At 42.4% G+C, this 15,182-nt stretch overlaps 1 protein-coding gene across 13 annotated transcripts in view; it reads right to left on the bottom strand.

The window, feature by feature from the left end:
• The window catches only part of DLG1 (discs large MAGUK scaffold protein 1), a 313,387-nt gene that overhangs the window by 268,126 nt on the left and 30,079 nt on the right, over positions 1-15,182 (bottom strand). For all 13 annotated transcript variants that reach the window (XM_090054468.1, XM_090054470.1, XM_090054469.1 and 10 more), the window contains exon 3: positions 7,234-7,400. In XM_090054468.1, coding sequence (XP_089910594.1) covers positions 7,234-7,400 — 167 coding nt within the window. The remainder of the gene's footprint in view (positions 1-7,233; positions 7,401-15,182) is intronic.

Below are 15,182 nucleotides of genomic sequence, written 5' to 3'. Positions count from 1 at the left end.
ACTTATGAAAAGTTTCTGTTGTCTTAACTTAGGCAAAGTTTTCTGTTGTTTCTTTGTCTTATGCTTAAACTTGTAAATTGCTGTACTCAATAAATGCCTTCTTCAGAGAATGGATTATTTTTGTCCAAGCCATTTTCATGACTTCCACCACCTAAAGTCCAACATTAACTTTAGGTAACAGTCACTGCTGGCGTTCTGTCTTAGTTCAACCTTCACCCCTCATTTTCTTGGTGCTCCTTTTCTGTGCTCCCCTCCTAGATTACCGAAGGGCAGAGATCAGTTGCCCCACTGCGTTAAGACTTTTAACGACTACGACAATAACAACAACAACCGAGTTTCCTGCTCCAAATGCTTACATCCAGTCACCCACATTCTAGGGTTTTTAAGCTGTCTAATTTTTTAAGAAGTTCGTAGTTTATTAGGTGCTCTTTCAAAGAGCTTCATAAAACCCTTCTGTCAACAGAGAGCAATGGAAATTTTGAGGCATTATCTGCACGAGTTCTTCTGCAGAAAGAATGATTTGGTCCCAAACTCCTCAAGCATTTTTCTAGTCTGTGATAAACAGAGACATAATTCCAGTCACTTACAGGGCCGTTCTCCTGAAGAACACAAGGCCATTGATGCTCCAATTACTGAATAACTTTTCAGACAACATTACTTCCATGCAGTCTGAAAGAGGCCCAGCTTCACTGATCCAAACCACCCACACTTCAGAGGTTCAAAAACTACTGATGCCCCTTTCCTCCAAGAATCTGTCCAATTGCTTTTTCAATCTGGCTAAACTGTCAGCTTCCACTGTACCTGATGGCAATGAGCTGCACACTTTAATATGCTGTGTGAAAAAACATCCTTTTTAAGGGACACAGGGAAGAAGAAAGTGTTATATGCAGGTATCATCTGAGATTTGACCTCTCCTAAAAGCATAAGCTAATTTGTGTTTTAAAAGAATGAAATATATAAATAAATGTATAAATAGTAATGCACATATAAATAACTACATAATTTAAATTTAACCTCATTTTTTCCCTTTAGTGCTAGAAATTTTCAGGATCATTAGTCTTTTCCCAAATATTAAATGTACAGTCAATTGTAAAAAACAATCTGTTTTAAGTGTCACACATCCACTCTCCTGAAGTATACCCAGGTTTTCTGCCAATTCACCTTGTAGGCTTCTTCCTGGCTCTGTGAATGCAAGGGTGACCTGCCACCTGGACTGTTCAAGACTTCCCAGGTTCCTGCACTGGACTCAAGGGACTGGAAGCCTTAATTTAGCACAGGGCTCTAAAGGCCTTCCAAGCTCCTAGCTTCATGATGGAAAATTAATGCCTGCCTCACTTCAGAAGAGACCAGCAAGATCCCAATATACTGCAGCGGTGACCATCCAAGTTACCCAGCACAAGACACTTTCCCAGGCAAGCTGAGCCTGCCACAACCCAAGTACCAGGTTGTGCCTTATGGGCATAACAGTAGCCCTTCAGGCTGCCATGCAGGGTCACCTGCTCCATACAGCAGTTCTGCATCGTACTGATTACACTTCAACCCCATGTAGATGTCAATCACGATTTTTATAGTTCTTGGGAGGTGTGGGGAGGAAGTCAACTTATAACTAGACCAAAATGGCATTCACATAATCAGTTAACATCTTTGTGTAGTTTTGCCTACCCTCAAAGACTATCAAAGTCATACACGTCTACCATGTATAGGTCAGTGTTATTAAGAGCCATGTTCAACTATATCATGTTTTCATGCTTAACGTAGGAAGTAGTTAAACACCAATGTATTAAAACAAACAGCACAACAAACATATAACCCATTTTCCTTATCTATATATTAGTAATGAAATAACAGATTTGGCATCTAGAAATTCATTCAGAGTACTACTTAATTGCTGAACACAGGGCCAAAATGGATATTTATCACTCCATGTGCTGTATCTGTCTTCTAATTACCTCAGAGACCATCTGTAAAATTCCACTAATATCTTTTCATTACCATCCACCTCATTAATTACAATGTAAAAGTTATTTTTGCACTACCTTAAATGAAACTGTCACACAAATCAGCTTTGGCCACATTAAAATTTCTGAATTAACTAATATCAAGTCAAATGCATGTTTAAGGACTCAACGCTAATTTTTCGTACCCAAAAAAACAAAAGCTCATGGACCTGGGGACACTTTGCACCCAAAAGCTCGTCTAACATCTCACCCAGCTATACAGTTGGTCTAAGACAAGATATCACCATAAAATTTTGCTTCAAAGTTTATGGAGACATGAAATGGCAAGAACTAAACTATTCAAGAAATACAACAGCTTATCAGCTGTGACCATTCACTCGAGTAGATGGGAGTCCCACCTGGTGTTACTTAATTAGGCCTCCATCACTGAAGAGCGTGCCTACACTAGAAATTAGCACAAGTTAAACAGATCTGCTTTCAGTTCCAGTCTCGCACAATCTGCAGTTATAACTTTGCTGCTGAGTGAAGCAAACTGTTCTTTCACACTCAGAAACAGCCACCCTCCTTGTAAGTGGCACCAAAGGGGAGTCTCAGCCACTTCCTGTATTGGAGCTCCTCCTGTGACTTCTCTCTCCTATCACAGCTCCAATATTGCTAATTAATATCTCAACAGCATGATCCCCCACCCAAGGCTTGCATGCGACATGATGCTCACAAAACATGTATGATCACAGGAGTTAGAGTTGAAGTCAAGGTTTATGGGACACGCAAAATATAATGTTGACACCAGCATATTACCCACTCAGCTGTTTCATGGATTGCCAGCCTAACAAGAAGAACCACTGCTCTCGTTTTTTGTATTCTTTGTAAGGAAGGATAAACTTAACTCTGAATCAACTTGGCTTAAAACATTCCACCTTACTGACACCCTAGTCTTAAGAATATTTTAACATGTTTGGTCTTGAAACTGTAATTTTTATCTTAACAGTAAACAAGAAACAGTATTACTTTCAATTATCTGAAAACATGAAGAATTAACCTCTAGTCACCACAGCAGATGGAGCAGCTGCAGTTTTCCTCCGTGCATTTCCTGGCAGCCACATCCCATACCTACATGAATGTATGTTTGCTTGTGTGCACACATGTGCACGTACACTAGTACCACTTTCAATGAGCACAACCTTGGTTCTTCCTCCCATTGTCCTCTCAAGATCTCGTAAACTAGTTTTGAAGAGAAATATTTAGCTTAATCTTCATTTTTTTGTTATCATTTCACATGCTGGATTGGTTCCATCAGGAGCCTGATGCATAAAAATACTCCTTTAGGAAAACTAAGGAAGAATCACCTTCTTTCCAAACTACAACTATCTTCTGTTTCTTCCAAAGGGAATGAAGTCAGCAGCCATCTCTATTCAGAGCTGTATGTGACCTAATATTTGAAAACAATGGAAGATAACGACCCTTTTGAAAAAGGGCAGTTTTTTTCACAGAACTCTTGGCAGTAAAACATGAGGCCCTGTTGGAAAAACCTGCAGTTTCTAGTAAAAGTAGAAGTGCCTGAATTAACACTAGTCCTAAATGTTAAAAGTCAGTGTACGTACAAAATTGCAGCAAGAATTTTCACCAGTCCCTCAGAGTTAAAATCTGTTACAACACTGCAACTGAAGCAGGCATGAATAAACCGTGGAAGCAGTTCCTTTACAACTGAAATCAATGAGGTTTGATAAATGGCTAGGTTGATTTAATAGCATGATTTAATTGGCTGCCCACCTGACCTGGGGGCCCCATACTGGAATCAAGAGAAATCATGAAAATGTGGGGTTCCATTTTTTTTAAAAGTTTCCTGCTCTCATGGTTGAGAGGAATGCCAGGAATATGACCTGAATGTACTTGAAAGACTCAGGAACCAGAAAAACAAACTTTTCTTCTTTTAAGTCTCATGATTTTAAAGCCAGTGCCAGGATTCTGAAAGTCTTAGTCTATTACCCACAGGTATGCTGAATTATGATATTATTCCATTAAAATAATTTAGAACAAACTGAAACTGGGTGATTACCTTTTTTTTTTTTTTTTTTTTTTTTAAAGACCCACTTATTTAGCTCTAAACAAACAACTTCTTAATTATCCAAAAATGGATTCTGGACTCAGAGGATAAGTGCTATAATTCTGAAAATGGGGTATTGCATTCTTCAAACTTATGTGGTTATGGGTAAGAGCAAAAGTTTTACATTAGCCAAAGCATACATGTTTCTCCTCTGTGACTACTAGTGTCAAAATCTATCTGCACAAAGCAAAAAGTAGACTTGGGATTTTCAAGACAATGCTGGCATGAAGTGCAGCTGTACCCATATTCAAATCTCACAGGACACATACGATGCATACGGGATACTGTTTGCGGAAGGATTTCTCAGTAGCTTATTTTTATACTTTACTTGTTCTCCCAGTTGCTCATTTTATACATTACTTTGTTCTCCCCTTTAAGTCATCCTAAGCCTTTGTTAGAAAAGGTGACACGTAAATCTAGTAAATAAATCAGTGGGGGCCACACTTTTTTGCAGGAATGTCACAAATTTGCACTGAATTTTCCTCAAGTGCAATTCCAATCCCCTTCCTCTCCCAAATATGCTGCTCTTTTTGCTCCCTGCCCTCTTCCACTCTACTGTTTGCTTCCTGCCCTGTGCTCCCTGCCTACTCTGCCACCTTACTACCTGCCCCCTCCCTGATCCATTATGTGCCCCACACAGGCTGCCCAAGACTGTTATGGCACACATGCCACTGGCTGGCCACCCCTGAGATAACTGAACCAAAATGATCAGTAAAAAGCGATGTAAAGCACACATCTGCCATGCCTGTGCTATGCAAAGAAAGCCAAAAACATTAAGAAAATACTCTTGATACTTTTACATAGTTTCATAGTAGCTAGAGTCGGAAGGGACCTAGGTAGATCATCTAGTCCGACCCCCTGCCTTAGCAGGAAAGAGCACCGGGGTCAGATGACCCCGGCAAGGTGCTCATCTAACTAACTCTCCATTAAGCATATATGCATTTTTCCGTAAAATTAGATGATTTGGTCTCTTTTTCTACACACACCAGCTCAGAACTTGAAGTGTACCTAAATCATACCTGATGTTCCTATCTATACATTTTTTTTTTGCTAGTAAAATAAAGTAGTATTTATATTAGTTTCTAGCCATAAGTCACAAATTTGTATCCATTTCCTCAAAGCTAATTACCTTTTTATTGGGCAAGTTTCCAAAAGAGACAAAAAAAAATACAAGTGGAATTTAAGTGGAGCAAGCCTATCATAGATCCTGAAAGATTTTATGGGCTCATTTGAATTTGACTCCCAGTTTAAACAGCTGCCAAACATTCAGTGCTCTAAAACATGATCTGAACTTTCAGAAACACCGCCCAAAATTTGATTTCATCTCTATTTTATAAAATAAGAGTTGGTAAAACCACCATAAAAACAGAGTTCTTTTCTTCCATGTTGCACAATGTGCAGTCATTTACATCTATGCAAAGTACTTCCAGTTCAAAACTGAACTTCACAATGGCTACACAAGGCAAGGTCCAAAAAATGACAGGTAACACAACCCATGCCATGCAAGCTTGTGACAAAGCAGGATATAAAATATCTCATTTCCTGACCACCCATCTCAGGCCACAAGACCCTATTTTCTGTTCATTTTTATAACATTTTTGTTTAAATACAAATGCTTGCAAATGCAAATTTTATTCAGCACATGCAAAACGCACACAACGATGATATTGAAAAGAAGCTTGACGAAAACTCAGCAAGGCATTAAAGCATAGGTAAAATGAATCCCACTCCTTCTACTCTTTACTCCCTTCTTTATACATCACAAGATTGCTTTAACTCTTTGTGTCACAGCACTGGAAACACATGTGCAGTTGTTCATTATGACCCCTAAACCTTTTTTCCAGCTGCTGCTTTGCAAGATACATTCCCTCATTGTGTTCCTAAAAGCCTACACTCCTGGAAGCTCAGCATTTTACAGGTCCAGCTCACTAGGTGATTCAGACTGCTCTGTATTACTGGATCACATCCTCATTAGTCCCACTGCAATCTTTGTCACTGCATTAATTTTAAATTCTTATAGACAATTTATATAAATATTGCACAGCAGCAGGCCAACCACCAATCCCTGAAGAATCCCCCTAGAAACACCTTCAATTCTATGATTCTCCATTAAGCGAGTTCATTTGAGGAGCCAGTTGCTAGCCCCTTTCAAAGCCTGTTTTTGAAAATTACAACTGAACAATGCAAGTGATCAGAATGTCCCATGGTACTAGATCAAGCATTTTACAAAAGCTTAAGCATACTATCTACTCAATTCGGTTTTATCAACCAACCATGTGAACTCTGCAAAGAATACCTATATTCCCATAAAAGGACTCACATCACTTGCATTCTTTCCAGCTGGTTAACAGAAAAACACACATGATTAATAGGCCCAGTCATTTTTGTGGTCTGTCTCTGAACCACATTCTTCTTTTAAGAGAATTACTCAAATTCAACACAAAAACTGGCTCAATGCACAACACTGCTTTGCATAATAGCCTATTTTCAGCATTTTCCATCCATATGTTGTTCAAATACTCCTGCATGTTGAGCAGATTTTCATTAATTTGACTACAGTGACATTTCTATTTCCCCAAGTAATTCCAGGTAATTTAGGACACAACAAAACCAGGTTCATATGGATCCTTTTTATGTGACAACATCAAATGCATCTGCCATTGCGTTACACAATCACCTGGCTTGACTGGTTCCTTGCTTCTTGAAAAGTCTATTACAGAATATTTTCAGAAGTTGCCACCCCATTTCAGGACCTTTTAAACAAAGAATCTACTAAAGAATCTAGATATCCCACAGCTACCTTTTTTGCTATTCTGAAGGTAGACCTATCTTTTTTTATTTTTAAAAAAGTTCTGCCCCTGCTGCCACTTGGCTCTCCAGTGCATGCAACCCACCACTGCTTTCCCGTGTCTAGGATACAATTACCCCATGTCTAGGATCCCATGCCGTCTTAAATTCTGAGTCATTTTTGAGTCAGGTAAATGCAGTACTTATAATCACTGGAAATTTTAAGACAAAAAAGACAACGACTAGAAAACAGAACTTATAAATAAGCTGATACCCTCAAACCAGCTGTGTAACTTCCCATAAAGTAGGGAGTACTTAATACAGGGTAATCATCCTACACTGCATGATCAATAATTAATGTAATTATGACAATTCATATGATACCTCTACACTTGGGCTAAGGCTGCTTGGCAGTGTATCCGATGTCACAGTTGTGCTTGGAAGGCTAGAGAAGTCCCAAGTGTTCACAGGCTGTACTGGTTCAGATGGCTTTGATTGATCAAAGCTTTTTGGATTGTCCAATAAGGTCACTTCATAAAATTCTTGAATATCTAGAAATGGTTAAAAAAAAAAAAGGTTCAACAATCAGATTTCATAATAAAACTGTATTAGTTTGGTCTGTAGTAAACTTAAGATGACTGCACAGTTATGAACATTGTTCTGGCTCTGATCCATTCCAGATACAGAATAAAGGCAATGTTCCTTTCATGAAAGAGCAGCAAAGACTGATTTACCAATCGTTATACTAAAAATTAACAATTTACCCAAGATAAAGCTTCTAATTGCGCTCTTTGAGTTTTTTTTTTGGTTACAAGTTGTATGTATATTTTCCTCTAAAATTACCCACTGTTGTCTGTTTTGAGTTGTTGGGTTTTTTGTTTGGGTTTTTTTTGGGGGGGGGGGGGGAGGGGCAGGGTTAAGAGTTGTTTTCTTTAAAAAAAAAAAAAAAGAAAGAAAGAAAAAAAAAAGAAAAAAGTAATTTTATAGTGTCAGAGTCCAAAAGGATCAGCATATGTTTTGAAGCTATAGCATTTAATGACAGCTGAAGCATTTTCCTGTGTTATTTTACTTTCCAAAAGTTGCTTACTTAATTTACTACCATCAGGCAATAACTGAAATGGACAAAACTAACAGCTATGGAGGTACAAAGAAAATTCACAACCTTTTCTGGAAATAAATGTTGTGCTTAATGAAGACTAAAAGTAATCAAACTTTAAGAACATTGTTAGACCATGTACACATTACATACAAACTACTGAAAGGCTATTAACTGTGAAAGAGATGCAAAGGAATATTATTATTAGGGCTACCATAGATCTGCCTAAAGCACAGCAAAGTTAGCTGTGAGACAGTTCCAGAAACTATCCAAGCCAAAAAAGACTAAGTCCCCTGTATCTTATTCATTTTCCACATCACCCTTCTCTTATTATTACATATTTCCATATCAGAGTTCACTGCATGAATGTCACTACCATTAATCAACATTTAATCAAGCATTTTTTATATGTAAGATTCAGGATATAGTCTAATTTGGTGGTTTTCAACCTGTGGACCATGGGCCCGTGAGGGGTCTGCGGACTATGCCAAAGGGCTCTATGAAAGGTGACTGTGATCAAACAAAAGCGTGTGAACACCCACACTTGCAATTCAAAAGGGTCCACACCTCCATTTGAAATGTTTTAGGGGTCTGCAAATGAAAAAATGTTGAAAACCACTGGTCTAATACAACTGGATACTTTAGGATAGAATTTAATTTTTAACTGTGTTCTGCATTAGCCACATTAAGAAGGTTACTACGTTATTTATAGGAGAAAGCTATTTCTGTAAGTGTTTTACAGTAGCAATCTAGGACATCTATTCTTAATCCTGTTACTATTCAGTTAAGTCATGCCATTTGCAGCAGAATGCACAATCAGCACAACAGACTGGTTTATTTCAAAACGGCTCATTTCCTTGCATGCCCATCTGGCTGTGGGTCTCATCACCACACCAGTGACACCAGGAAATACACGCAACTCAAAAATGGAAGGTATAGGAACCATCTGATAATAGAATTAGTTGATCTGTTCCGCACTGCCTGCTTGTTCAGAAAAATTGAGGGATTGTTTGTTTTTTCAAAGAAGTCAATCAGTAAATTGTAATATTGGCTTCCATTTACATTTTCATAGTTTCTAGGGTTGGAAGGGACCTGAGTAAATCATCTAGTCCGACCCCCTGCCATGGCAGGAAAGAGTACTGGGGTCAAACAACCCCAGCAAGGTGTACATCTAGCCTCCTCTTAAAGACCCCCAGGGTAGGAGCCAGAACCGCTTGTCTTGGAAGTTGGTTCCAGATCCTAGTCGCCCTGACCGTGAAGTTGCGCCTCCTGATGTCTAGCCTGAATCTACCTCTGCCAGCTTGTGACCGTTATTCCTGGTCCCTCCTGGCAGTGCTCGGGGGAACTGGGACTCCCTCAATGCCTGCTGGTCCCCTCAGACTATTTTGTAACAGGCCACTAGACCCCCCTCAGCCTTCTCTTGTGGAGGCTGAACAGGTTCAGGTCTCGTAGCCTCCCCTTGTAGGGTCTGCCCTGCTGCTCCCTGATCATGTGAGTGGCCTCCTCTGGACTCTCTCCATGCTGTCCACATCCCTCCTGCAGTGCGGCGCCCAGAACTGGACACAGTACTCCAGCTGCGGCCTGACCAGTGCAAGGGGGGAGGCAAGCACAGGTACAAGGGGCAAGCAAAGAGGGCCAAGGAGCAGGCAGCAGTAGGGGTAGGCAAGTGACAGGGGGACACCAGGGCTATTAAAACCCTCATATAAGAGACTATTCAGAAAGTATCTATCCCAGGGGTGGGCAATTATTTCAGCTGGAGGGCCGCTTAACGAGTTCTGGTGAGCTACTGAGGGCTGCAAGGGTAGCTCCACCCCTTGACAGGTGCCCTGCCCCCTGGTCACCATCCTGGGACAAGAAGTCCCACCCCTAAACCCTGACCTTTGCCACCAGAAATCCTTCCCCTTGCCCCGCAGAAATGCTCCTTTTGGGAGGGGAGGGCTGCCATCTTAGAGCCAGAAAAACCCCAGATCATACACTAAGAGTCAAACACCTACTAGAATATATATTAACTGTACTACCTCAGTCATTTTTGTCATGATTTGTGTTTGCCTACCATACAGTGGTGATTGCATAACAACTCAAAACTAAAGTTTTACTCACATACTGTGTGTGGGATGTGTATGGTGAGGTGGGGGAATGACATTTGTGGAGTGTGAGAGAGGGAGGGGTTGTGGGGACCCCAACACACTCCCTCCCATGATACACAGCCCCTGGCACTGGTGGAAGCAGCAGGAGGCGGGCACCCTGCCCCCTGCCTCCCAGCGCAGTCCTAGGACCTGCAGGGCAGGGAGCGGCGAGGACAGCCGTCGCTGTTGCACAGGGCTTCCCCAGAAGCATACGAGTGCCAGGAGCTGCATGTGTGCCACAGGGAGCCCTGCACGATAGCACCTGGCTGGCCTGGCTACCGCATGCCAGTGCTGGCCAGAGCTACAAGCGCTCTGAGACCCCCCGCCTGCTGCTTTTGCTGCTGCCAGCAGCAGGGCTGTGCGCCATGCTGGGGGGGGGGGGAAGGAAGTGTGTGGGGGGACCCCACACCCTCCCTCACACCCGCACCCTGCCCACCTGAGCTCCGCACTCCCCCTGGGTGCAGGCTCGACGCTGTTGCCAGCCCCAGGCCCATGCTCCACACTCCGGCTCAGCTGCAGTTCCCCCCCCCGCCCCTTCCCTACCTGCTGCCTGAAGCAAGCGGGATGCCAGAGAAGCCGAGCAGGGCCATGACAGCTGCAGCAGTGGCAGCAGCAGTCTTGCCAAGAAGCTGTGTGCTGGCTGGGCAAGGGTGGGAGCAAGGCGCACAGGCTGGGTGGGGTACAATTAGTTGGTGGGCACCTACAAGCCAGATGAATTTGCCTGGCGGGCTGGATCCAACCCACAGGCCATATTTTGCCCACCCCGATCTAGTTTAATTTAATTAATGTGCTAGGGCCAAGGAATTTCACAGATCAAAGTACTACCATTTTGATATGCTTCTTTGTTAGCAATTTAGTTTTCAATCTACGCAGAATTGTACAATGACACAAAGTGAATCAATCACCAAGAATTTAAGAAATGGAGAAGAGTGAACTCAGAGCAGTAACCAGACCTCCATGAGAAAAACCTGACCCCAGAGGAAATCCATACAGACGTAGTGGCAACACTGGCAGCTGAGTTTAAGCAAGGAAGAATCAGCACTGAGGATGAACCAAGGTCAAAATGCCCCAGAGTTTGTCCCACCTTAACAAGTGGTGGAAGATGGCAATGCGTGACAGAAAAATCAGCAGCCAAGTGCAGAGCAGAGAACTGGGCATCAAGCACTGGTCAGTACCTGCCGTGCACAGTGAACACCAGCGCATGAGAAAGCAGTCAGGCAGATAGATGGGTGACCAGGATGCTTGGAATTCTGGATTCATTTCAAACAAGTCACAAGAAGTCTGGAGTAAGAAGTTCCTGCTCCAGAACAAGACTGGGGTTCACCTTGATGCCAAGACCAAACATAGTAAACAGAAGCAGCCTCCAACTCCCAAGAAATTCACAAAAATGGCATCAGTCAGCAAGGCAATGGTCACAGGTTTTTCAGAACAATGAAGGGTAATCATGACTGGCTACTTCTCAACTTCAGTGGGGGAGTACCACATTAACAAACTGCTGCACTTGTGAGAAGCCATCAAAAAGAAACTCCGGAGAAAGCCTGGCCAAGGAGTCCTGCTTCTCTAAAACAACACATGACTCCCTATATCCCAGACTGCTGACACCGCATGAACCAAGTAAGGCTCTGAACCGTTTCCCCATTAAGAAATGCTTGACAAGTTTCACTACTGGTATGTTCTGCAGTCCTAGCGAAGAGCAAAAGTATAAAAGGATTTGCTCTGCTGACAAACTGGTAATATGAAACCAGCATGAGACACCATGATGGACACGGACAAATATTCACACATTCCTGCGATAAAACAAGTCTCCCATTGCTTATACCTGCTGCTTGATAATTTCATCAAGTTGGCCACTGAGCAAGATCAATAAAAGAACAAAGCAAGTTTAAGATGTGTTAAAACTACTCATCTTGTAACTAATTTTGAAAAAGCAGCAAGCAAGAAAATACGAAAGGAATAAAATGGTAACGCTGAAGCTTCTTGACAAAACAGTATAGGAAAGAGAATGATGTTTGTTAAAAATGTAGTAAAAATGCAGCTTATTAAGAAAGTGATCACTGAAAATCTCCAAGTGGTTGAAAACATATGACAGTCTGTCGTAATGAGGACTTCTGGGTTCACCCAGAGAACTCTCTGCAAAAGCAACCGACTGCAGACTCTTCACGTGCTACAAGAATCAGACGCATCACTTCTTTGGAGCATTCTTCAACTCACGGCCAAAATAAAGCCAGCCAAGAAATCTAACTGTATCTCCACCGGTGTCAAGAAGAAATAAAAGCAGAGAAATTCATTCATAAAGAATTCTGCTGTTAGCCCACACATGTATACCTCTTAGACCCGAGTTTCAAAGGTAGCAGAGTTAAAAGATAGCAGTATCACTATGATGTTCACAACTGCTAAACTGACAACACACTTGGGACTCGTCCAGACAAGCACAGCTGTGCAGTGTGTGGCACCACAGACATATCTGCACGTTCAGTTGTTCTCTATTCTGCAAGGGAGCAGTGAGGGGGAGGTTTTGACCCCTGGATATTCAGGGTCAAAAAAACCTGTGGGGGGAAAAAAAAGCGGAGTGGTGCACATGTGTCACTCAAAACTGAAGCCTAGCCAGCCAGAGCCACACTCTACCTGCTCACCAGGCTCCATGAAGCAGGACTGCTGCTGCAGCAGCCCCAGGACTACAGGTAAGGCTCCTGGACCAGCTCACTGCTGGCCCCAGCCTCCCTCACCCACCCAGGGTTGCTTGGCACATGCCAGAGGGGATGTGGCACAGGCCTTCCCCAGGGGCAAGTAGCAGCAGCACAAGGTGTGCCACTGCTAGTTTCCCCAGGGAACCAAACGTCCATGCACATGCGGACACCGCCAATGCTGGTATCATTCCTTTCAGATATTCCAGAATACAGAACTCTTCGGGTACTTGGCCCAGAAGTGCAATCGGAGAATATGCAAAGCCCCTACATGATGGTAATACCTCTGTACAACGTAACTTTCGACTCCTCTGGCTTTTCATCTGCTTCAGAGTCCTCAAGCCATCTTCAGCAGCAGATGAAAACTGGCTGATATTTGGGAATACATACACAAAATAAACAAACAAACAAACTAACGATTTTAAAAGCTTGTTTCAATTCATGCAAACCTTCATTTTTACTGAAGTACATGATCATAATAAAAGTTCAGAATTTGTTACGTCTCCCTCAGATATAGATCTTAATTAAAGAAGTCACAAGAAAAAACCTGAGCTATGCAAGCATTTCCAAAATTACCATATTAGCAACTCAAAGCTTTTTATGTTAACAAAATGACCATTTTCTATACAATTATGACATGCCAAAACAACGTATCATCAGAGTTTTGAGTTTACTATTGGTTTGAATACAGACCCAGATTTACTACTGGTCCATAGCACTGTGCTGCTTTAACCACACAATAATGAGTATGGGTAGAGATGTGCATCTTGCAAACTTTCTCCCCAGAAAGAGGAATTTCTTCTGATCTGCATTATAACGCTGAGTCTCAATGTATATACTATTTCTACGGATAGACTGTTCCTTTTTGCTTAAATGCCAACAATATTGTTGCTCCTTTATATCTTCAGTATTTTAAAAACTGATCATCAAAAACATACTTAACTGCTTTATCATGCTGCTCAGTCTCTAATACTTGGCATTTTTGGCATTATTCCAAGCAAAAACATATATAATTTATAAGCAAACCTTGCAGTAGTTTCTGTGATAAGTAAATTATAATACATTTCTTCATTCTAAAAAAAAAAAAAAAGTTCTGCTTCTAAAAACAAGTAACTACTCCAGATATTTCAATTTTCCCTAAAATTTCTGAGGTGTATTAAAAAAATATATAGTTTGGGGAAGAAGGAGGTTTCTCCCCGTGTCTTCAAATTTTCCAGAAATGTTACATTTCTACTGAGGACAAGGATCCCATCCAGCAATATGATACCTTCCCTTTCCTTCAAATGTATTTTTTGTTGCTCCTCAGAAATCAGGCAGAGCTTGCTTGCCAAATCTATTGGTAAGTGAAACAGCTAAGATTTTTTTCTGATGTCTCCAGCAAAAGCATACATAATACTGGGATAGAGCTAGGTTCTGCACAGTTTGGAAGCCATATAAATGTATGCAGCCCTTTAATACGCTGTAAGAAAATGCTCACTAAAATGCAAGTATAAATTAATTATATATTTTAAATTATAAATTAATATAATGCTTCCAAAACGCAAATACCCACTTTCCACCCAGTAGCACAACTGGGTATAAGGAAGACATTAAAAATGTTCTTTGTCATATTCAACAGTCAATTTAAGAACATGGCAAGCACTGATTTTAATTTCCAAAGTTCAAACTGGAAAAGTGAAAGGCAATAAAAAGTAATGATGCGTAAGTTGGAATACCTAGGATACCTTTCCCAGTGCCACATAACTCTAATATTATAAAAGCTTAAGCCTGTAATGCTTTATATGCGCTCCGACTGGTGGAAAAACAGCCAATCAGAGTGCGAACAAGCATTTGAACAGGAGCTGGCGGCAGTGGAGTGCCGCCATGATGGCAGGGACACAGGGAATTGGGGGGTGGGGGGAGGTACGGGCACTGCTGGCCTTGCCCCCATGCCCTGCTCCTTGCAGGTGACAATGATGGAGCGGGGAGGAGGGGGGAAGAGCTAGCCTTGTGCCCCCCCATCCTTGCAGGTAAGCAGGGGCGGGAAGCACGGAGTCGGGATGCCGCAGGCAGAGCCAGGCCACTGACTCTGGCCCCTGCCTGCCCCTCCCCCCTTCTGTCGTCACCACCTGCAAGACCTGATGCGGTGGCGGGAATAGGAGGTGCACTGCGGCAGCAGCGATGGGGGAGGGGAGGGCCAGGCCCCAGGGTGGGGAGAAATTGGGCCGCAGTGGGTCTGGGCCGACCCAGCAACGGGGCGGGGCAGGAGAAGTGGGCTCTGAGCCAACACAGGGGACTCGGGGGGGGGGGGGGGGGGGGGGGGGGACCGGGCCCAAGCTGAAGAAGCTGCCTCACCACGATTTTGACCGGGGCCCACTATTCTCCCCCACCACATGGCAAGCCGGCTTTTCACCACCCTTGGACCTGGTCCTCCCCTGCATCAGACCC

The sequence above is a fragment of the Crocodylus siamensis genome, chromosome 6 (genome assembly GCF_052110815.1).
Source record: "Crocodylus siamensis isolate JL-2025a chromosome 6, ASM5211081v1, whole genome shotgun sequence".
Lineage (NCBI taxonomy): Eukaryota > Metazoa > Chordata > Crocodylia > Crocodylidae > Crocodylus > Crocodylus siamensis.
This window is presented reverse-complemented; position numbering and strand designations above follow the sequence as displayed.